At 35.2% G+C, this 25319-nt stretch overlaps 2 protein-coding genes across 4 annotated transcripts in view; one reads left to right on the forward strand and one right to left on the reverse strand.

Annotated features, from left to right (window-relative positions):
• Positions 1-12658, reverse strand: LOC144442447 (transmembrane protein 126A-like). Its single transcript, XM_078131802.1, has 4 exons — positions 12575-12658; positions 9753-9888; positions 5870-6123; positions 1-1988 (listed from the first exon to the last, which is right to left on the reverse strand). Exons 2-4 carry the CDS (start codon positions 9881-9883, stop codon positions 1726-1728), a joined length of 648 nt encoding a protein of 215 aa, XP_077987928.1. The 5' UTR covers positions 9884-9888; positions 12575-12658; the 3' UTR covers positions 1-1725.
• Positions 12659-12900: 242 nt separating this feature from the next.
• LOC144442254 (disks large homolog 1-like) overlaps positions 12901-25319 on the forward strand; it is a 190330-nt gene continuing 177911 nt past the window's right edge. For 2 of the 3 annotated variants that reach the window (XM_078131542.1, XM_078131540.1), the window contains exons 1-2: positions 12901-13166; positions 13288-13419. In XM_078131542.1, coding sequence (XP_077987668.1) covers positions 13094-13166; positions 13288-13419 — 205 coding nt within the window. In that variant the 5' untranslated portion in view covers positions 12901-13093. The remainder of the gene's footprint in view (positions 13167-13287; positions 13420-25319) is intronic. The other variant, XM_078131541.1, reaches the window with a different exon arrangement.

The raw sequence follows: 25319 nt of genomic DNA on the forward strand, positions 1-25319 counted from the left end.
ACAATTGCAATCTATGACCATGGTCAATTATGACCAAAAATGGTATAATGCAAATTTAAACAAACCAGTTGCATACCAAGTTATTTTAATCTTTTAATCTGAACATATGACAGCACCAATCAATGTTTCGGCTTACTAACTTACACAATGTTGCACACGCTCAATAAATGAACTTCAGAACCCCTCCCCCTAAACAAACGTTCATAAGTGCAAATTGGAAATATTTATATATGATATAAACTATAGTGAAAATTGTAGCAGTCACTCAAGTAAGATAGATGCAATGTGAAAACATTATGGTAAACACATTAAAATACCACTGGAAATCCATGACTGTGTATCACATTAGAAGTAAAGTTAAATTTACTTATGAACATCTCAGTCAGTAGTAAATACAGAACCTGTTATCACTGAAGGCATGAAAGTTTTTGAAATTTGGTTAGAAGTGCAATCACATTGATGCCAAATTCCCTCCCCACCTAAACGAACGAAGTTCATTTATTGAGCTTGTGTGATATTGTGCAATTGTCACCGAGATAGACGCAAACTAAAACTGTTATTGCAACCTGTTGATATAAGGTATCTAATGTGCATTGGTGTAATTATACTCTGAGAGATAGAGTGGAAATGAGTACAGAGTCATCATATCCACTGAACTGAGGCCCTGCTTTGTGTAATCTACCACATCGAACAACGATGAAGGTTGACTTGTTCTCATGTGCGCCTATAGTAGTGCATGTGAAGCACGTGGAGCAGAAGTTATTGTGTATGTTGACCAAGGAATCAAATGTTTGTTATGATGCACCTGGGCAGTAATATGCTATTTCAGGTTACGAGAATTAGTGGCACATCATTCCCTCCTTCAGTCTATTTGTGCTGCCTGGTGAGACATCTATTCATTTAGCCTATGTGTAGGTGGTATGACTCATAACCATCACTGTTTCGCTGTTCTCATTGACATACAAAACCCATGGTTTTGTATGTAGTAGTTTGGTTGTTGCTCTTGGCTTGGTCATGGTTGCTATGCATATTTTGGAATGCTTACTCACTGTACTGCTCCTCACTATTCTTACGGCCATACTGAACAGGTATATATTTTTGTAAGCTCATTCATTAACTTATAACCATCCATGTTCCTATCTCTATCAAAGATATCTTTTGTTGCTATATGGACATGGTCTTTGTTGCTAGGCTTATTGTGTTAATGTTTGAAAGCTCAATGTATCATCAGCACTGCCATGCCATCAAAAAGTTGGAGATATTATCATATAACATAGGCACATACAACAACCATTTTTGGAGCATACATTTACTCAAAAATTGCATACATTAATCCAAATCACACTTCGTCCTACCCAGCAAACCCATTAACATGCTGGAACTTCTTTGCCAAGACTGACAATACTCAGAACATACATAAACCAATTCTTTATTGGCTTATAAAATGCCTTATCTGACATTTCTACAGTAATAAACCAATCAAAAAGTATTACACTTCAAACACTTGTGCATTTAGATAAAACCATGTGGCAAATACAAGCCAGTTGCACATTGGCTGATAAATGGCAAAATCTGTCAGTATAGTAGTTGTAAACCAACCAGGTAGTCTAAACATCTCGCATACAATTTCTTTCTCATGAACGGTGCATGAATACAAGCCACCTGCACATTGGCTAGTAGTCAGTCACATCCCACAATAATGCATTTGTAAGCCAATCAAATTCTTCAGTACATTTCATCATCTTTGACTTCCACAAAGGGGGAACCTAGTTTCGTATAGACCTTGTATCCCTTGGTGGCTACATAATATCCTAATACAAATTGGTACAGTGCTATGGTAACAAGCCGTGACTTCATGTGTCTCCCCATCTTGGAATAAAACTTGTACAATCCCACGATTCCTTTTTTGTATGGCATCTCAACTGTCTCGTATCTGGCTGCGAGGGCGCTCACCAATGCACCGGCCAGCACTGTTGGATATACAAAACCTGAAACACCAAATTAATATTATTCCACAATGAGTCTCTGAAAACATGAATGAAAACATGAAATATATCACATTCAATGTTATTTCTCTGTCACATAAATTATAATTTCATAACTTTGTGTAATCTCATCTCAAATAAATATTTACTTCATGTTCTGTTTAGACAGCACTGTCAGATCCGATGCATAAAATGTCATGATGGGTGAATGGTTAGAGTGGCCGGCTTTGAATCTGCAGGTTGCAGGTTCAAGCCCTGTTGTTGCTGCTTTTTTTCTGAATGGCTAAAATCTTTGGGCAAGATTTGAACCACAATTGTGCCTCAGTTCACCCATTTGTATTAATTGGGGACCAGGTAGGATAGAAATTGCAATGTGAATGCTTTAATCCTATGTGCTTATATAGGCTGCAATGGACTGCATGCTCTCCAGGGAGTTGAAAAAGTAGAAAGGGCTGCTGTGCCACTATAGATCCGTACCAGGAGTAATAGTTGTAAAGTGTGTTGAACACAGACTGGGAAATCGCTATATAAAAACCAACATTATTATTACTATTATTATTATTGTTACAAAATCTTACAATTTTAAAAACTTTAAAAGCCATGCTATATATATATATATATATAATAATAATAATAATAATAGTAACAATATATATACACATATAAATATAAATGTCTCACTGGATAGAACAGTGCTAAATGCAATATTAGTAGCAGAGCATTACATGATCGATGAGGAAGTGTGAAACTCTGAATAACGACTTATAATATCCTTCCTTTTTTGAATTATGTCTATATATATCATGTAAACATATATATAATAATAATAATAACAATAATAATATAGTGGTTAACATTTTACAATATCAGCTGAAACATTTTATTGATTTGTTGAGTTTTACTCAGCTGCAATATCACTGTCACTACATTTTTGTATTTGCTAAAAGCACATCTCAATCTTATTATAATTATTGAACTCTGTATGCAACCAAATAAGTGAGAATTATAGGGAAGTATTGAGAACAACTTTTATGGGGACCCATCCTCTGGATGACTAGATGGATAGATATATACAATGTAGATAGATAGATAAATAGATAGATAGATAGATAGATATATACAATGTAGATAGATAGATAAATAGATAGATAGATAGACAGATAACTAGATAGATGGATGGATGGATGGATGGATAGATAGATAGATATATACAATGTAGATAGATAGATAAATAGATAGATAGATAGATAGATAGTTGGATGGATGGATGGATGGATGGATGGATGGATGGATAGATAGATAGATAGATAGATAGATAGATAGATAGATAGATAGATAGATAGTATACAACCAAACAGCAAAACAATGTAAGATTGTTGTTATGGCTCGAAAGCCATATTGATTAGGAGCCCAAAGCCTCTGTCATAAGTTTGGCAATATTAACCAGAATGGAAGTAATGGTAGCCTGCCATAGCAAACACATGGCAAGTGTCGGGGCTAACTACATTGTACATTTGTATTTAGCAAAATGTAAAGGCAATCCATTTTTTCTTCCATTGAACATATTCCATCAATTCTGCCTAATCCTGACTTATAGTCACGGAAAAGTTGTGTCTTCTGACCAACAGGAAGCATAGATCACTAACAATTGATTGTATGGCTATCTCGGCCTTTGAATGATTCATATCATGGGGAGGGACACCACCTGGGTCCAGTTCTAGTTATTTGCATTCACTTAACACTATAGTTCAACACAATTACTGAAAACATGGCTCACATAACTAAAGCAAATAATTTTTCACTGGCAAATAATCATCTCGACAAAAGAATCTTGATTTGTGTGATATCAAAAGTACATTGACTGAGCTGTAATTGATGGATTGTTAGTATAGTGTGTTGATTTATTTTAAGTAGTAACATCTGACATTTATGAAATTTGTAACATAGATAACATTTCACGTGGTGATATTTTGATATAAGCTGTACTTTTTGTTAAAGGCCTAGGTTTCAATCCCAGGTATTCATATTAATGTGATCTTGTTGGTGGAGCCGTAACGATCACATAGGATTATTCTTTTGTTCTGGGCCAATGTTTTCTATAGTTCCGCCAGACAAGTGTTTTTGTTAAAGGATAGGGTTTGTATCCCAGGTTCTCATATTAGTATTATTTTATCCATGGTGCTACGGAGATTGCATAGGATTATTTTTATTTGTTCTAGGCTAACATTTTCTATAGTTCTACTGGACAAACGCTTTTCTCATCTAAATGTTAATCATAATTTGCATAAACCCAACTACGCCTTTAGAGGCAAATGGAAAGTAAATAAGTAAACTCTACTTCTATGTCCACCTACATAATGCAATATTGAAGTGAATTAGATGTTATTCCCCAATATTTTTCTTCGTTCAGTCAAGGAAAATGCGAGTGACCTTTGGGGTCTTTGTCACTACGAGTCGATAGATAAGTAGTGACAACCCTTAGGTCATGAGTATTTTCCAGCTGAATGAAGAAAAATATTGGGGAAGAACATAATTATACCAGCGCCAGTAATATCAAAGAAATATTGGAGAAAGTAATGGTAATTTTGAACGTTTTGACTCATAATTCAAACATAGCAGAACTTGGCCCGTGCATGGCATTAATATAAGGAAATTTATGCAAGTGTTCCAACTGGGGTCCCTATGAACATTACAGTGGAAAGTAAGGACATGAAAAAGTGTTCAGGTATTTCTCTGTTGCTAGAGCTCTCCTTGGAAACCAAATGAGTCTACTGTTCTATATTCTTGCTTCAAAATGTACAGAGATTGCATTTGGTACGCAAGTGGTAAAACACCATGTCACGTTTTCTATTATTGCCATAACTTTCTTCTTCTACATTCTGTGAGTGTGCAGTCAGCCATATGGTATTTTACTACACAGTCCTGGATTATCTTATGAATATTCATGACAAGTCATACACCTTGTAATTAGCCAACAAGGAATACAGTATGATTTATGTTATGAAAGTGGTCATACGGATGAAGATTTGGTATTTATTTTGTATTTTTGATTTATAAAACAATTTTAACAGTGCTAAAGGTCTGTCTGCTAAACAGATTGAAGTTCAATAAGGGGTAAGATGCATCAGCTATGGTTCATGATATACTAGTATAAAGGTTATTTTTTATTTAAAAAAAAAAAAATATTCTCATGAACACACTCCATATATTTGTCAATTGTCCAATACAAAACTAAGACAGTAAACCCTTACATATCTAAAGACATGAATGATATTATAAAGTGGCCAATGAAATATGCTAGGGGAACTATTGTAATGTTATCACCTAGAGAGGGCGCTATTCATGTCAGACGTGCCTGGATAGTGTGTTATGTATCAGTAGCACATGTTTATTTTCTCCAAATCTTAGTGTAAGTAATTGTAACCAATGTTATTTCTCATTATTAATTTTTTTTCTTCACATTTTTTTACTTAGTTATTGTAGTACTTGCTGGGGCATGTATGATTGCAAAATAATCAAGCCCTCCCTCTCCACATCCCATAAATGTGCAATTTGTTGACAAACTAGTATTCAAGTCTGTACCTGATTCCTAACTGTCTACAACACAGACATCAAGTTAGTGTACACTGTGCCATGAATGAGGAGTAAAGAGGTAATATCAAAAAAAAAATCTGGGAAAGTAATAGCAATTTTGAACAAAGCAGACCCAGTGACGTTGAAACAAGTTGTCGTGACATAGACACACATTGTACGGGAGTGACCAGGCCATAAATTCCATATTTGTGGCATATGCATGGTGTAATATCGTAATAGCCGCACAAATTTAATTTTAATACAAAAAAATTATCAAAAAAAACACTCAACATAAGATTATCGTTACTTACCGAAAAAAGAGTTCATGAGACCACCACGGAGCTGTACACATATTGGACAGTTTAATTTACCTAGCAGAAGGGGAGTACAAACAAATGCTTGCCATGTCATGGCTGTCCCTACAAATGGAATAATGACCATTGGTAGACTACTGACGGCGTATGCCATTCTTACTTTCATCATTCGTCGGAAAAATGACAACGCCACCAAACCAGTAAACGATGAGTTCAAAGCTAACGCCAACACTCCAGTGTGGAATGGCCATCTGTGAAGAAAAATGACAAAATTTTAATGTTTCAATGTACATGTATATCATTCTCTGTGGAGTCATGATGCGCGAATGGTTAGAGTGACTGACTTGGAATCTGCAGGTTGCAGGTTCGAGCCCATATCTGCCGTTTGTTTCTGAATGGCTAAAATCCTTGGGCAAGATTTGAACTATGATTGTGCCTCAGTCAACCCAGCTTTATAATTGGGGACCTGGTAGGATAGAAATTGCAATGTGAATGCTTTAATCCTATGTGCTTATAAAAGCTGCAATGGATTGTATGTTCCCCAGGAAGTTGAGGAAGTATAAAGTGTCATTGTGCCGCTATAGATCCGTACCAGGAGTATAATTTTAAAGTGCTTTGAGCACAGAGTGGGAAAGTACTATATAAAAACCAACATTATTATATTATTATTATGCTCTTTATAACTACAAATGAAATGAACACGTAAAACCTACATGTACCTATTTCTGAGATTAAATACGTTGTCATTATGGACACTCTCTTAGGGACGATTGCACAATGTCACTCAAGTTCAACAAACGAACTTCATTCATTTAGGTGGGAAGGGGGTCTGGCATCAGTGCGATTGCTGAACTTCATTTACTTTATTTTCACACTTGTAACCAAATTCAAACTGTCACCCCTTATCATTGATAACAGGTTCTGTATAATCTACTGACTGAGATGTTGATAAATTGTTAAAAATTTACTTCTAATGTGAGATATGGTGCTGCCTTTCTAGTAGAATTTTAATGTGTTTACAATCATGTTTTTACATTACATTGATTGTTGTGGTGTGACCGATAATGTTTTTATCATAGTTCACATCACATAGGAACGTTTTGATGTCACTCTTGTGAATGTTCATTTAGGAGGAGGGTTTTTTGCTGAGCTTGTGCAACACTGTGTGACTGTCCCTTACTCACTACACATGTTTTTAATGCATACAATCTTTTATATTTCCAAATCAAATTTTAGGTACACGTAACAAGAAACTCAATATATTTTCTATAATTTGCAAACCAATTGGAAATTCCCAAGAAAGGAAATCTGGATGTTTGAAAAGAGATAATGTTTATTGGTTTACATTTAAAACATCAAAATATAATTAATGTTAAGTGTTTTTTTTCACATTATTTCGCCATCATCAATGATCATGATGGTTGTCACGGATACATTCTATATTCAAACAACATGTCATTTCTACAACTTCATCAAGTACACAACGGTCCCTATCATAGAGAGTAATCTATACTTTCTATGTATCACATCATATCAATTTATCATGATTGCCTCCCATCTCTCCAAAAATAGTCATTTTTTTTTGCTAGATAAGTATAAAATTTATATTAAAAAAGTACGTAAATGAGATTTTATCAATACATGTAATCAAAAACTGAAATTGCAATTTTTCTGTAAAACTGTTTCATCATGCCTGTAAGTACACTCACTTATCAGTATGTATATATTCCTATTGAGAACAAAATAGCTTTATAGTTACAAAGTCTGATGACAGACACCATGCTTCATTTACTATAATACTTCCATATAACTCATTTCGAATCAAATTTACATTGGATGACGTGAGTATAGAATCATGCTATGGCAGTATTTTCATGATATAAATTGTTTTGTTTACAGTCCTGAGGTCGATGACATTTTCTTATACATTATGCAATATACCGGTAGTCGTGTAATTTGTACTGATTTCCTTACACGGTTATTAATGATGATTATCATGAAATTGTTATCTACCTACCCACCCACCCACCCACCCACCTACCTACCTACCTACCCACCCACCCACCTACCTACCCACCCACCCACCCACCCACCCACCCACCCACCCACCTACCTAGCTATCTACACATCTGTCTATCTTTACCTGTCTGTCAATCTCTATGTCTGTCTATCTATCTATCTATCTATCTATCTATCTATCTATCTATCTATCTATCTAAGTCTATCTATCTATCTATCTATCTATCTGTCAATCTCTATGTCTCTATCTATCTATCTATCTATCTATCTATCTATCTATCTATCTATCTATCTATCTATCTACATCTATCTGTCTGTCTGTCAATCTCTATCTATCCAAAATGTAATGATCTATCTGTCTGTGTCAATCTTTGTGTCTGTCTGTCTGTCCGTCTGTCCATCCATCCATCCATCCATTAATCTATCTGTCAGTCCATCGAATAATCTATGTATCGTAATGATTTCTCCATCGATCAAAAATGTGTGAGATTTAAAAACCTTAGCGTCGCCTACTTGAAACATGATAGTCTCACTGGTTTGATAAGATAAAAACACAGACGTAATATTGAATATTTTAATTGCATCAAGCTAAAACATTTAGGTGAAATTTCACTTCAAGAATTCTTATTTTTCGTTGTTTTCAAATTACATACAACATAGGAATGACAGGAATGTATCATCAACAACTGAAAGTAAATATTTGCAATTTTTTTCATTCAATATTATTATATCATTTGAACAAACACTTCAAGAAAAACTTGTATATTTGCCTCTGTTATGGTGGGAAATTGGTATACACAGTCACCTATTTTACATAAAGGTTATGTCATTGGTATAGTATACTGCTTTTTTTTATATTTATATGCTTAGGGACGATCCGCACGATGTCACATACATGTAAGCTCTGTAAACGAACTTCATTCCTGCCTACCACAAGTAGGCAAATGCATCTGTGTATTTATCACAGGTTGTTCAATTTCAAATTGATGTGTGTGTGTGCATGTAATAGGCAACTGGAATGAAAAAAATGCGTTTCTTTATATTGTGTGTTTTTGTGTACGAGTGTATACATGTATGTGTATGGTGTGTGTCTGTGAATGATGAATACCAATTTCAGATACTAATTGCCGTCTTCTAATGCGACGTTCCGAAAAGCTACATATTTATTAAACTTTAGTACCAAACTTTAACGTGCATTGTAGAACAACAAAGGAATATGCATAAAAACACAAATGAATCTATCTTTTAATATCCTGTTTCTTTGATCTTCAAAAAACCCGGACAGGACGTTAATGAATACTTAATCAAAACCTGATTTTTCCCTGAATTGCAAATTGTATGTCTATGCATCAAAACTCAGTCATCCCTTCATATATATGTACATTTGTATATACGTTTGACAAAAATTGTGTCTCTCGCTGAAGTTGTTTTTTCCCCTACCATCAATACTGTACTAAAATCTTCATAAAAATACTACTGTTGTGTTAAATCAATTTGGAATGACAAGTACATTGTATGTGACCAATTTGAAATGTGGTTAATATATATGCTGAAGTTCTCCTGGCAGTTATTGTAAGCAGTAAATTTGTAACACCACATCAGAAGTACAAAATGTATTTAATCAAACAGGGTTCATATGTCGTCACATCAAATTCAAATTTGTCTTTGTGTTTATCAGCTGACTAGTGTATGTAGTGATGTTACAAATTAGTATTAACTTAACAGGGTCTTTGTCATGTTTTCTCTTCATTCAGTCATGTCTTATGCCTGGCAGCTTGCTAGTGTCTGGAGTGATATAACATAATTAGTATTAATTAAATAGGGTCTTGATCAAGACCTTTGATCCAACTGTCAAACTTACCCCTGTTTATTAGGCAGTGATGATATAGCTTTCCATTGTAACGTTAACACTTCAGATTTTGTTAAAAATTGTCCCTGCGGATTTAATCTGTCCGACCTCTCAATATCATAATCAGGTCTTGGATCATCCATTTTTTCTGAAATAAAAAACAATTCAACATACAGGGCTATAAATCAAGCTCCTAATAGCAGCGTTACTTGAAACTATCTACATGTAGCTCCATTGGTGTCCACTTTAGGGTGAATGTTTCAAGTAATGATGTAGACAGCAGTGGCCATGTATTGGATTTGTCACTATACTGTCAACAAATGAAAGGGGGTTGACCGATCTGTGAGGGCGCCCTGTCAGGGCATACCTTACATCACATTCCACCCACTGCACCCTTCCTCCTCCCCATAACCCATTCCAAGACTTGCCAACATGTTAAAATGGATATATCACTACATGTATATTTACATTTCAACAACCATCTCTGACAACAATAAAGTCAAGGTTCTTAGGAAAAAACTTACTTTTATGTTTACAGTAAGGCTTTCAAGTACAAGTCATTGCAAACAACCAATCAGAAATCAAATATTGGCTGCATGCTACTGATGTCAGTCAGACTTTATGAGTATTGATGTGTAGGACCTTGGGGTATCAATATATTTCAATTACAACTTGCAAAGGTTAAGTTATTGGAAAATCTATTTTGTTCACTTGCTACAGGCATGTGGTGAAGTAAAATAAATTGATACTGTCTGTGACAGGAAGGATGATTTTATGGTTAGCTTGGAATCAATAACGTCTTGGAATGAGTTATAGGTAGGCCTGGAGAGAGGTGAGGTACCGTGTAGTGGATGGAATGGGATGGGAATGGATATCATGGCAAGCTGTGGAATGGGTCATACAATGTAGGTAGGCTGCACCTGGGGAGATCGAGGTGAGGAGCCGATGCAGTGGATGGGATGGGAAGCCATGGAATGAGTTATAGCTATAGGCCTGAAGTATGTAGTGGATAGGATGGAATATCATTGCGTCATGGAATGGGTTATACATGTAGGTAGGCCTGGAGAGATCGAGGTGGGTGGGGGGGGGAGGTGCAGTGAATGGGATGAGAAGTCTTGAAATGGGTTATGCGTTCTACATGTAGGTCCTGGGAGAGGCGAGGGATGCAGTGGATAGGATGGGATGGGAGCTAGACGTGGAATGGGTTATACAAGGTATAGGCCTGGGGAGAGGTGAGGTGTGCAGTGCAGTGGTTGAGATGGGATGGCAAGTCTTGGCATTGATTATGGGTTCTAGGCCCAGGCAGAGGTGAGAGTTGTAGTGGTTGAGATAAGATGGCAAGTCTTGGAATGGGTTATGGATTCTAGGCCTGGGGAGAGGTGACGAGTATAGTGGGTAGGATTGGGATGTGAATACATTGTACTACTGTCTTTAATGAAATCACTGTGTTGTATAATGCATGTGATTATAATTTTCTCCAGCTAGCTGGTTATTGGTATTCCAAATACATACAGTATAAATGTATACCGTCTTTAATCCGGAAATATTTAAGTGTCTGAATCACTGGCAGTTTACTCAATTTCCGCTTGCTCCAAGACCATTACCATGGCAACTATTTGTATAGTATGTATGTAATCAGGCCCATAATAGATTTGCATTGTTTTAGTTGGCAGTCATTATGTAGACATATAAATCATCATTAATATGCATAAATCAACATTAATATGCATGATATAAATCAATGTTACACACATACATGTACATAAGCTATACTGATGACACAAAAGTGAAACTCATTTCCATCACTTCCATCTAAAGTCAAGTAATTTATTTTTCTAATGTTTTGATTAATATTTACTGCGTGGGTGGATGCATGGCATATTGATAATGCTAATCACTTATTTGAGAACTAATTACGGACAGTTGGTGAATCTAATATTACAGAAATCTTAAGAATGTTGTAAATAATTTGCAAGACATAGGCATGTTTGCCAGCTGTTAACACATTAACTGACTAAAAATGTAATTTGATTCAAAACATTTTAATACAGGCAATTACTTATCTATTTCAACTTCAAGTCAGTCGGACAGACATTTTTAGTGATGTATTTAAAATCATCTTACTGATATATCAAGAGAAATTGTTTGTAGATATTTTAAAGATAAATAAAAATGACAGAAAACCAAACAGAAAGTTAGTTTGCAAATTTATAATGACATATTCAATAGCTGTTTAACAGGTCAGAGGTCGAGAACAGAAAGGTTAAAGTTCAATCAAACACACGTGCACTATATGTACACATCCCATTCTTGGAATTCAACCAACAAATTAGGTTGTCCTTTTGACAGTTAGTACACTTCTAACTTGTACTTATTGTAGACAAAGTTTCCTTCAATATCACCCTGCCATAATTTATCCTATGGTTTCACGTAAGAATGTTGAAGTCTTCAAAGAAATGTACGTGTCGTATTAAGCAGACTTCAAAAAATTGTAAAAAGATGTGGAGTATTATACATAGTATTTGTGCAAGACTACCAATCGTCATAACTTCATGGAATGTCTGTTCAAATACCAACGACCACAAACGGAAGGTGCAGGTGGAAGATGACCATTTTGCCAACTCTGAAGGCCAATCACTCGAAAAACACACAAACCCACGTGCGTGTAGGTGTATGCTGCAACATTGAAAACCAAACACGCCCATAGAGCTAGAGTTGGACAGTTGACGAGACACTGTTCTTTGGATCTAATTCGTTCCTTATCTAGCGGTGTGAAGAGGCATGAATCTGTCACCTTGAAAATATTCTGCACGACACTGATAAGTAACACGTACCTGAATCGAGATTTCTAGGCCGAATTTCATAATTTATATAAGAACTCAATGTTTAGCTCGAATGTTAGCCATGCTGTCGGTTGGCGTTGTGCGCATGCGTCATAATGAACATCCCTAAACTTAATTTGTCGTAAATTCATTGAATGTTCAGCGAATAAATCATATTCCGATCTCAGAATATATTCTATAAACCCCGTGAGATATTTTCCGTTTAAATTATGAAGTAAATCCTCATGCAACGATAGCACACGTGAAAATTCATTAGTTAAGTGGGCAAAAGGTCAGCTCTGTCACGTGACCAAAGCACTCGTTGTCCTAGGACGCCATCTTGGATTGTATGAACTTTACAGTTCGGTGCAAAATTTCATTTGACCGCCCGCTGACGTCGCCATTCGTGTTTGCCATTATCGCTAGGATCTAGTGAGACTTGGTTCGGAACGCGTTTTGTGATTTTGTTTGCGTTTACGTGGTTTATTTTGTCGTAAGACTAACTTTCTCTGAGGGTGTGCCCACGATACGATGGATCTACAATTGGCGTACTCCTTGCAACAAATGCCTGTTCGCAAGCAAGGTAGGCAGCCCTGCTTACAGTGTACGTCGTATTTATATAAGTGTTTATGAAGCATCAATAAGGTATCGTCGTTTCTCACTTCTTTTCTTATATGTCATTTTCATCGACGCATTTTTTTCTCCACCTTTGCTTCTACCAGCAGATGCTCATCGGGCCCTCGAGTTGCTCGAGGAATACCACGGTCGGCTGACGAAGCCTGGAGATCGACCTCTCCGAACAGCCATCGAGAGAGTTATCCGAATTTTCAAGAGTCGTTTATTTCAGGCATTGCTCGGTATGTAAACTTTTTATAGATTTCGACTCATTTTATGATATTTTGAGGGAGAGGTTTGAAATATTTGACCGTTCCCTCCTCTCTATTGTAGGAAATACATACATATGCAAAACGGGACGTTTTCACTTTCAAATAAGCCACCAGGGTATTGACCACTAAAAGTGTTATTTATGCATGATTTGGCCCAACATTTGAAGCAATTTTCATCTGTCATCGTATAAGGTTATTTAAATTAACATTTAGCGATCACTTTCGACCGTTCTACGCAGCGAAATATGTGTCAATTGCGTCTCGGCTTTGGTGGGAAAAGTTTGGCTTTCAAACCACCACAATCTGCATATGTATGGTTCTATTGTTGTAAACACAAAATAGATGTAGATTCAAACATGCGTCTAACTGGAGTAGCGTTTTTAGAGGGTGATTCAATACAGATCTGGTTGGGTGAGCATACCGAAGATACGTATTGTCATTATTGAAAGCAGTTGGTTAGTCATGGGACCCAAGTTGTGACCACACTGTGCGTATGCGTGTGGGTTTTTTTGAATGAATTTGGAGGTACCAGGATAAACAAACGGCAAATGGCAACACCTTGCTCAAGAAACATCTGCAGAGTTTTCAATTTGTTTTCGTTAATTTTACTCTCTTTTGTTTCTTACAAAAATGTAGTACAGTGTAAAAGATGTGACCTAAACTCACTGTCAAATACTTGTTGAGTAAATAGTTGCAACAGATGCCATCACTCTTTAAAAAAAGACATCATCTTGTTATTTTTGAATATTGATCGACTGAGTGTCCAGACTGTCGCCTAGTATTTCTTTGCAATTTTTGTCTCCCACATGATACAACAAATGAAATGCACAGTTTGAATATTTCCTGAATCCACCGGTAATTTTCACAAGGAAGGGGAAATTAAGAAAATTTTTAAAAAAACACCCCAAAAGTGTTCAAATCATATATTTAAAAAAAATAAATATAAATATATAGTTTCCAAATGGATTGGATGATGATGTAATTTCTGTATTGATTTGAGAGCGAGTGAGACTGATAGCTAAAAATACTAAAAACACCAAGCATAAACACTTGTATGTAAATATTTACTCATCATACATCAAACATTTTGATTTGCTAATAGCTTGTACAAGATAGAGAGATAGACTTTACAACTCCCTTACATGTATTTATTGGTAATCCATAGATTCTACATGTTGTAGGTTGATGTAGTAGGTCGGCTCAGATAATGTCATAAAACAGTTATAAATATGTCTGGTTGTTTGTCACACTCACTGGCAGCATAAATTTTTTTTGTATGACGTCTGTTGCTAACCTCCGCTGAAATAAATGACTGAAATACTAATTGCATAATTTTGAAAACAGGAAAATGTTACAAATTGATTAAGTTGCCTCCAGAGGACTTGTTCTCTGATGACTAATTTTTCGCCATATATGAATTTCCTTCCCAAGGCATTGATATTTTCCATGATTGAATTAACTGTACATGGCATCTCAATCAAATTATTGTGGAAATTGTAGCGACATTCCGTCACCAGCAAAAATGCAGTATGAGAACTTGAACTCAGTAATATTTAAAATGTCACCATTAAATGACAAGTTTAGGAATGTAAGTTATGCAACTACTTGGCTTCTGGCTGAACTGTTAGGCTGTTTGTTTTTATAATGGTCTATTTTTACTTGGGTTTTATTATCTCAGTAAGATCTGTTTTGACATGATATGTACATGTAAAAAGAAAGTCAAATAAAAGTAGAAATGTTATACTTCTGTGGGGAATAGAGTTTCTGTAGCACCAGTATTCTAATGGAGGTGCAGTTTCATACTTTCATTTTCAAAAATTCACATCCATTAATCAAATTAGTATACAGGATGTAGTCAAGTTGGTTTTTGATATTTGATAAGCAGTGCAATTTGATCATTTATATTTATACAGTGTGATGTTTTTAAAAAAAATTAAATTAAGTTTCCTCTTGATTTGTAAAATCTTACAATAGCTGATAATCTAAGTGTGGAGACAGGCTACTAAGGTTTGATAAGCGCAGATTCCCGAGGATACATTCCCCTGATTCCTATCAATAACCATGATGTGGTACATGTATTATTATTATACAGGTGGCGTCTCAAGGTCAGCACTTTTAGTAATATTTGTTAAGTATAGCAATAAGTCAGTTTCCAAACTCATTTATCTACCTGACATGGCCATCGCTTCAATTTTTTCAAAAACGTTGATAATTGAATAAAAAATCAACCAATAGTCTAGCTCGACTGATGATATTATGAAAGAGGTCAGCAAGTCAACATTATTCTCCACTCTTAGACTTTGGGACAAACACATTGCTGTTTATATTTGCATAAATTAGAATAATTATTAGCATATAAATTGTCTAACAAATTCCATGGATGAATACACTATAATAATTTTAGCACAGCTTGTAGTGAACTGGAACAGGTATGATGGAGTAACTTTTATCTTTGTCATGGTAATAGTCTTGTCATTATCATGGCGTGATGTACATTTGTATGCAAATCAGTACTTTTTAAAACAATTTTAGGTCGTCCTCAGGTAATTGTTATATATAGTAATCGTGTCTCTGAAGAATTAACGCTTTTTATGTCTGAACTTACACAACAATTTATACAATTTTAGCAAGACCACTTGCATACTGAATCCGAAAATAAAACTAATTTTTTGTGTGTACTGTAAGCGTTGCTCCCATGGGTGAGCATCTAACTTCTATGGATCTGATAAAATGGTGCAATTTTTTCCCCCAAAACGTAAATACCATTATTTTTTCACTCTGGAAAAGTTTATGCCAAGCAAGCAATGTGTTTGTGATAGAGACAGATTTGTACGTCTTTGTTCTAGAGCAGTCTTGTGTCCATTATTTGTATTCTTTGAATCTGGATGAATATCTGAATTTCAAGACAGAAATTTGATGCATCATTAGAAAGTGTAGAGTGCCAGCGATGTTGACCTACAGTGAAGTGGGTCAAGGTAGCTACTGAGTCTTGAGACTATCTGTATCGTGTTAGCTGTGTGTGATGGAATGGTCTGTGAAATTATTAATGAAGATGGCAAGTGAATAGTTTATGGATGGTGCTGCAAACTTTAGCATGATAAATTCAATTCCTCACATGTGAAATTATTGATGAAGAAGTGTGTTTACAAAAATGTAATGTTTTGGTGTTCTGAATTCCAGAAATAGTGTTATGCTTTCTTGTGCATGGTTAATGATATGTAGGTGTGGCACATGTTTGTAGTATGTATTTGCTAATGCTGTCATGCATTGTTACATGAAGGGTTTTCTAATTTACAAAAGATTGTATAACTCGTACCCCCTAAATTTATCTTAATTTTGGTTAGTTCCTAGGGAAATATTTCCAAGGCTGTCACCAGAAATGTTTTTTTCATGTTGCTTTTAAAGAGTGTGAGTATATTTCTATTCTGGTGATATTAGTTTCAATTCAGTTCAATAGATCAAACTTTGTGAGAACTATGTAAAGCTTTTGGTTGTAATTACTAATAAAATCTAACATGTAGGGTTTCATATTGAAAGTCAACAACAAATGCTATAAAAATCATCATCTCTATTTGTTATACTGTTTTCACAATTTGACTTGTCCAAACTGATTTATGTTTCCCAACCATCTATATTATAATAACTGATGTGGGAAAACCCAGAATGAAAATAAAAAAGGAAACCATACAAATAAAAAAACTCCGTAATAATAATTCCATTGATGTACACAAATGCAGTGTACAGTAGTGACAGAGCTGAATTGTGCACTATCAAAACCTTCTGTTACTTGGTTGAACATTTTTGTAAACTATACCAAACTACTTAGTGCAAAACTGTGTACTTTCAGTTATACATCTCAATTCCTATACAAACTTTAATAGGAACACAGTGGTTCCGAGGGATAACTTTTATTTATGTAACCAAGCTAGGGAGTTACATTGTGTTGTGAGTATGTTTTGACCCCCTAGCATCATCCAAAGTGGTATGGCTCATGTCAAATTGCCAACTAATGTACAGGTACAGTTAGTTACCAGGTACAGATAAATCATGCAGTGTTATACATACAGTTTATGTTTGTTAGAAACTTTACCAATAAAAATGTTGCCAGTGGCCTGACCCTAACATTTGCATGATAATTATATATCTCGTTGTACATGTCAATTGTAAGGAATGTGAACTCTGCCAACTACATAGTATTCCATATGACAACAACTCCATGGTCCAGCAATCACCAAATACTGGGCCGAGTGGTTTAGCCCCCAAGCACTGTTTAGAATTTAAGTAGTGGTGTGACATAGATAGCCCAACTCTGAAACTTGAGCTGTTTCTCAATCTCAAATGTATGCGTTTTTATAATACCTGGGTTGAGATTTAGTATAGATCAGGAACTACTAAGATGAAATAAAGCCAGTGTCCTACACAGAAAATGTTCGTAGAGTCCTGAGATAGTACACAACATTAGGAGCAGTTATGTTAATTTTATTGTCTTATGTTTTATATATAGGAACTACACGTGACCATAACTCTATTCTTACATATGGGTGTGGTGGGATTCATGTAGTCAGATTTACATAAGTAACGTTTTTGTGATAGCTTTCACTATGACTACTTTACAAAAAGTATCCACATGTATTACAGATTTTTATTGAGCACATCGATATACTAATATGTATATTGCAAATACAAATGTTATAGGAATCCTACCCACCTATACATGATCCACCATCAGTGTACCCACTAATGATAACCAAATTTTGTTGTGTAAGTCAAAATGATAAAAACTGGCATTTCTTGTGAATCACCCCACATAGTAAGAGATAGGGGAACACTAAATTTTGGTGCGTGATTAGAAATTGTGTGCATCTGTGGCGGCATGTGTCAAACTGGTTTAGAGGGCAGTGCACACTGCCCACTGAGTTGTATCCAAATGTTTAGCCAGTTGTGATAAAGTTTGGACAGAAATTCAATAAACTTTATAGTTACATGTATTGTATAAAGTTTTGTGATAGCAGTGTGTGTATAGTTAGTTTATAGTACTGTTATTTTAAGTTTATTGTATTAATTTTCTAGGGGGCATGTAACTGTTATCTCTTCAGCATCCTGCCCACACAGTTTTATGGCTAATTTTCCTTCTGGTACAATGTAATTTATTTAAAGATAAATGTGTCCGTTATTCTTTCATTTCCTCAGGAATGTGTGAACTTTTGATGTCTTCATACTTTTTGTCAGAATACACATTACTGTATAGGGAATTGCTACCTGTTTTTTGAAAGAACGTTATTAACCCTAACTCCATACTATCAGAGTTCCCCAATAAAATATTCATACAGTCATTGCCTATTTATAGCTGTTTTTCTAATCTTGTTTAGGCCAAAAAAAAAAATATCTGGTTCTGGTCAGGGTAAACTTTCTAAAGTGGTGCGATGACGCAATTTTTTTTTTCCCCCTAATTTTTTTTTTTTTGGCAAATTAGTAAATACACATTTTTTTGACACTTTACATACATGTACTCTGTTCTATCATATTTATCTCTTGAAAAACTTCCTTTTTCTTCGAAGCAGTTTAGGCTTTGTATTTAAGCAGTCTTGGCATGTAGAGTAGATTTCAGCTGCTTGTTCTCCTGATATCAGGAATAAATAAGGAACGAGAAAGCAAAAATTATAGGGAAAAAAAGGATCGACGGGAGAGTATTCAGGGCACGCGCGCACTGACCAGAACCAGATATATATATTTTTTGGCCTTATCCAGTGCACCATACTTTCCAATCTACAGTACATGTATGTGCAATGGTCTATCAGGTTCTCATTATTATTGTAAATTAAGCATTGCTATTTGACAATTTAGAGCTCAGTTAGTGCTCTTGTGATTTAAACCTATTGTATTTATAATTTTTGAGCAGGATAAAATTGTTTGCAGGTTGTGTGAATTCAAAATAGAATGAAGTTGTGATGTTTTATTTTTAGAAAAAAATGGATTTGCGCAGGAGTGTATACAACCACTGGGAGTACATGTAGACTTGTAATTATGAATTGAAATTTTGTCATGAGTTGGATGTAGTATTTTGTTTATTGTGATGTAGCAGCCACTGATCGCAAGGTTGACTCACAAGTGGTAGGTTTGTAAACTACCAATATGTTAGTATGAAATTAATTGATCAAATCAAATAATTATGATTTGAGTTGATTGAAAATGTGAAAGTATCATTGTAAAACTAAAGAAATGAAGTCTGACTCTGAATACTGAAGTCAGTGAATGTTGGGTGAATCTGTCTCCTGCCCATGGTTTGCAGGTTCCTTCTCTAGCTCTCCCCCAGCTTTATATGCCCAGTCTGTTTTATTAGGTTCTCAAATCACAGCAGAACCCTACAATTTGTTGTACTCGTGGGTATTGACTTTAGCACACCCATGTTTCCACAAATAGCAGTGTTTTTTCCAGGGTGGTACAATAATAAGTAGTTCCCAAATCTACCTGAGTCCATCAGGTATCTTACTGGGGTTCACCTCATATCATGCTACATGTACATGTCCAATCCAAAGCAACGATGAAAATGCCCAGACAATACTTGTATTCTGATTATTATTATTACATGTATTGGCAGGGTTGGACTAGATTAGTTGGCAGACTACTATTTTTCGACCCCTTTCTCATTTATTTATGTAATTATGCATACTCATTTTACTAACAAGTTGTATTGTATTTGTATCTGGGAATAGCCAACAACACATAGTATGTATGGGAGAATACATATGTTTTATTAGATTCCTCCTTTTTCAGTGAGTTTCCCAGGAAAACATTGATATAATGAACATCAGATACCTGTTACATGTATAGAAGTATGGGAACCTGCATTTGTATTGTACAATTACCATTGAAACACAGTTTGACTTTTACTCCTACAAGCAATGTCTATTGTGAAGTGAGCTTTCTATATCATTGCTTATTTGGGGTGAATGTAGCTCAGATTCACAAGTTGTATCATAACAAAGGCAAGGTTTGTAAGAATGCAGAGTTCATGGTGGGCAGGTATGTATTGTATGTAATGTATTCATCAATTTTGTCATTGTGTTAGGTTGGTGTACAGTACAGGAGAAAGGGCTATGAAGGGAAACTGGTGCCTGTAAGAATGACACTTGAATTGTCAATGACATTTATTTGTATATAATGACCTAATTCTGCCTTTGAGTAGATTCTATGTTGTCAGGATGTCTCTTTTATCTATTGGTCGGATGTGTAGGGCTGGCATACAGCCATGACTTCTGTTTATTGTGTTGTGTATGTTTCCTTGTGTTGTGATGGTGGGGTTTACACTTACAGTACTGTGACTCCATGTGCAAGAGTGCATCTTGTACATGTACAAATGTATGTGTGATGGTGATGGAACTGTATACATTTTTGTATTTTGTGTATGTAATGTGTAATGTATGTTTTGGGTAATTGTAATTGTAATTGTAATTTATTTACCCATCACAAAAAAAAAATACATAACAATTGAAAGCATATAATACACAATGTGTGCATAATTGTATCAGAGCGGGCGAGAGGCTAGAAAATAGTTTCTATAACTAATCTAGTCTAGCCACTCAAAACTCAAAACTTTGTTGGTGGTAAGGTCTTCCATCAATGTGTAGTAGATTGGTCATGATAGGAATGGGGCAGTAGGTTATACACACACATACATACATGTATACACATACATAATACACATAGATACACATATACACATACATGTACAGTGCCACACACACATGTATACACACACGAGGGCAAAATAGTTCCTATGGCATCAGCCATACTTGTCAAGAGATGTACCAAGAAGTAATACCATTCATCTTTATTACTATTTGTAAGAGATACCTTATGTAGACAGGAAATTTGATTGTGGCAGAAGAATCTGTGAATAGATTACTTGATATTAGGTTAAGAGAATACATGTCTGAGGATATATGGCAAACTCTATTTCACTTTGTGTCTAGTAACTCAAAAAACCACATATCTTACGAGTGTATAAACATGATATTTCAATCTGTCTTAATGGAATCATGTTTTTGTTAGTGCAGTAACTAGGTCAAATCTACCAGAGTTCCCAAGCAAGGTATGTTGACAGCCTCCTTCCAACTATGGTACAACTTGCAAGAAATGGAATCTATACAGATTTTATCTCTTGCCTTTTGGGTTCCCAAAACCTTTGCTAAAAATGATCAAACAGATATCCGAACAAAAGTGGTCACCAGCTATTTGAATTTAGAAGATTGGTATTTTTGACAAGAAATAAACGATACTTTTGAAGGAAAAAAAAAGTTAACCCTCACGTTGAGTTTGATATTTGGGTATTTGTGTATTTGGTAGAGAGAGGCATTATGAATTGGCAACTTACCAACAAAGTATTGACCGAGAAAAAGTCGTTCTGAAAGCTTTAACGAATACATCGATTGCAAACGGAACATTATAACGAGTCTTTGGTGCTATTTCCTATGCCTACGTGTACATGCTGGGTTCGATTTGTATGACATATTTTTAGTCATTGGCTTGTCAACTATTATGTGAAAGTGATTATTTCTTCATAACTATCCCAAGCTAAAGAAAATAAGTGATGCCATTGATTAGGGCAGTGTCCAACCAGCTGCTGCTGTGATTTGGCTAACTAGTCCAAGTGTTTGAGATACTTAGGGGTTACAGATCGCTTTGCTGCCAAAATAGTCCACATAATTGTCGGCCAATTATCCAGAAGCCAGCCTTGTGTGAACAGTCTTCTCAGATCTGTTTTTATCATTGTGTGCCATTAATAGTAAAGAGAAAATAATACGCCAAATTACATGGTGACCTTTACTTGACCTCTGAGAATTGAAACTGCTTAACACATTTTGTCATTAAATTGCTCAATTGGATAAATATTAGAGTTAATCTTATAAAAGCAGATAATATTTAGATTTAAAAAGTTGTAACTGTTGTTCACATAAACTCTCATTATGTGGATATTGAAAGGGGATCGGATTTAGATTACAATGTTATGAAGTGTGATTACACAGAATATTGAAAAGTGGATAATATTTTGATTGGAAAATAGTAACCTTGCATAATTCATATAAAAGATAATTGCAATAGATATTGGATGTCTTTCCTATGTTGCTATCGTACATACATACATACATGTAGTCTTTCTTGTGTCTAATAAGGGTCTTAGATTTGAAGCTTGTGTTGGACAATGTTATTTTCATAAAGCTTATTGTGTGTTCTCACATGTGTGGGCAATAGGGAAGGGGTTCATTGATGGTGACAGGATTGGGAGGGGTATTTGATGAATTGTGTTCTGAGATCTCTTGTCTTGGCAGTAGGGAAGGGGAGGTTCATTGATGGTGACATTAATGATAGAGGCATGATGAGAAATGTATTCTCTTGTCTTGGCAGTTGGAATGGGGAAATTTATTGACAATGACAGTAAGGGGAGGGGTGTAGTGAGGGGTATTTGATGAATTATATTCTCATATCTTGGCAATGGAGGGGGAGGGTGGCAAAGGAGGGGGGGGGGAAAGTAAATTTAGGATGACAGTGGGCGAGGGATATTTTATGAAGTCATTGTGCTAAATGTCTTATTATATATTACCAGTATTCATTTAGGTATTCTCAAAAGATGTACAGTATTCTTTGTCAGTAAAGAGTACTTAAATATCAGCAAATACCAATGTTGGATTAGGATTGTAATGGTAGTAAGAAAAACAGTGGTTTGGCAGCTATAAAAAAAATCGGTCCTAAACAACAGAAATAAAATCCCTATGGCCCAAATGATATACAATGTAAAGACCATTATATCCAGTGTTGTATTAGGTTTAAAATTATGGTGAGAAAAATAGTTGTCGGGCAGAATAATAGAAAAATTGGCCCTGAATAACAGAATAATCCTATGTAATCCTTATGACTTAATTGTACAAAGACCATATGATTGATATACCCAGTGTTGACTTAGGATTACAATGTTGTTGACAAGAACAGTTGTGTAGCTGAGCTGTAGAAAAAATAGGTCAAATCGCTGGTCTTTAACTAGAGATTATTTATACCATAGACAAAATTGGTGGAGGGTCTATGTTTATACCATACACTGTGTTAATATTTGTAGAAACAAATCATCCTCTGTAATCCTTACCACTCCAATGATATAAGTAGGATTAGGATTGAGATTAAGATTGTGGATTAGGATTAGGATTAAGATTTTGGTAAGGGATTAGGATTAAGATTGTGGTAAGGGAAACAGTTGTCTGGCAAGAGCTATTGAAGAAGTTGTTCCTGAACAAAAGGCTGATTCTTATGTTATCCATATTTCTTCTCTCACGGTTGCAAAAACCTGGGATTGAAAAGTTGGCCTTTAAGTTTAACATGGAACTTGAAGAACTACCAAATCAAATAAAGCCAGAATATAAGAATGGGAATCCTGTGGAAATAAACATGATATTAATTTTAATAGTAATGAAATTTCTACTCACTGAGTTCAAATATTTCTTGGAAGCGATTCCCAAATCGAAGAAAATATTTTACCCAAAGTCCATGAACATTCATTCTCGCATGATATAAATTGTTTAATAGTCTGCTAAATTATTGGCTGCTGTTGTATAGAAACAAAGCATTATTGCAAGGACCTGGTAATGAATCTTGAGCCTTTAATGCCAGATCCTAAGGATAAAATTTATATCATAAATATGAATAAAAACAATAAAACATATGGATATATTATTAATATACCCACATAATTTGCAGATTGATAGAGAAGAAATGTAGCTAAACATGGATTGAAATTTCAAAAAAATTAAAAAGAAAAAATTACATACTTTTTACTAAAATACAAAATGTAGTCTAACTGAACTGCTATTGTGCTTGAGGTATTTAGATCTCTGTATCACTATGTTAAGATACTGTAAATGTTTCTCCAAAGATGTAATAAAGACTGACAACCATATTAGGAGTGAATCAATACCTGTAATCTATAAAATGGACTTATTAAACGTTGATAAGCAAGTCATAAATTGTTGTTCCCCACTGAATGAGAAGCTTGTCTGATTAACGTGAAATAGCATCTTTAGGTTTATCTCCGCTTGTAAGCCAATCTTTGTAGCAATGGTTGTGGATTCTGGGTTCACTCTAATTACATAGTGAGATATGCACCTGTGCCTTCAGGCAAGTCTCTAAAGGTCATGAGATGCAAATAGTTTGTTGCATTAGCTTCAAGGAGCCACAAGGAGTAAAATTAGCATTGGATATCTGTAAGCAAGAAGGCATCATTAGAATTTAGATGCATTAAACAGATGGTTATAACATATTAATACCGGGTACCAAGCATGGTGTTCCCTCGTCTAGAGCATCAACTTGTGGTTTCACCTCTCCATTTCTCAAAATGGGAAAAAAGAGACCAAAATATAGAGTACAATATATCAGCTTTTGTTATGCAAATGACCGTCATACCGTTCTTGAGAGAGACAACCTCTCATCTTTGATTCTGTCTCTTCAACTCTGCAATTTGCCTTGAAGGGTTTTTTGTGTGCAAGTATTGAGAAGTTAAAGAGGAGTTTGTAGTTGTACAGTTGTGATGGAAAGTACGGTATGTTCATGGTCTGATGTGCAAAGGTTAGGGTACAATTTAATAGAGGCGTGTGTCCCCCATTTTAATTTTGAAACTAACAATATGCAAATTACATGTAAATCTTTTGTTTACATCATACTTTATACTGTATACTTCAACTGTGGACATCTAGACATAACTTTATTGGTAAGATCATAAAATATTTATACTAGAGTGGAGACTACAGTTATCTACTCACAAATTTGTGGACTAGGTATCCACTTACAAAAAAATTTATGTGCAGTATTTGTCTGTCTTATCAGTT

Source organism: Glandiceps talaboti, chromosome 11, assembly GCF_964340395.1.
Source record: "Glandiceps talaboti chromosome 11, keGlaTala1.1, whole genome shotgun sequence".
Classification (NCBI taxonomy): Eukaryota; Metazoa; Hemichordata; class Enteropneusta; family Spengelidae; genus Glandiceps; species Glandiceps talaboti.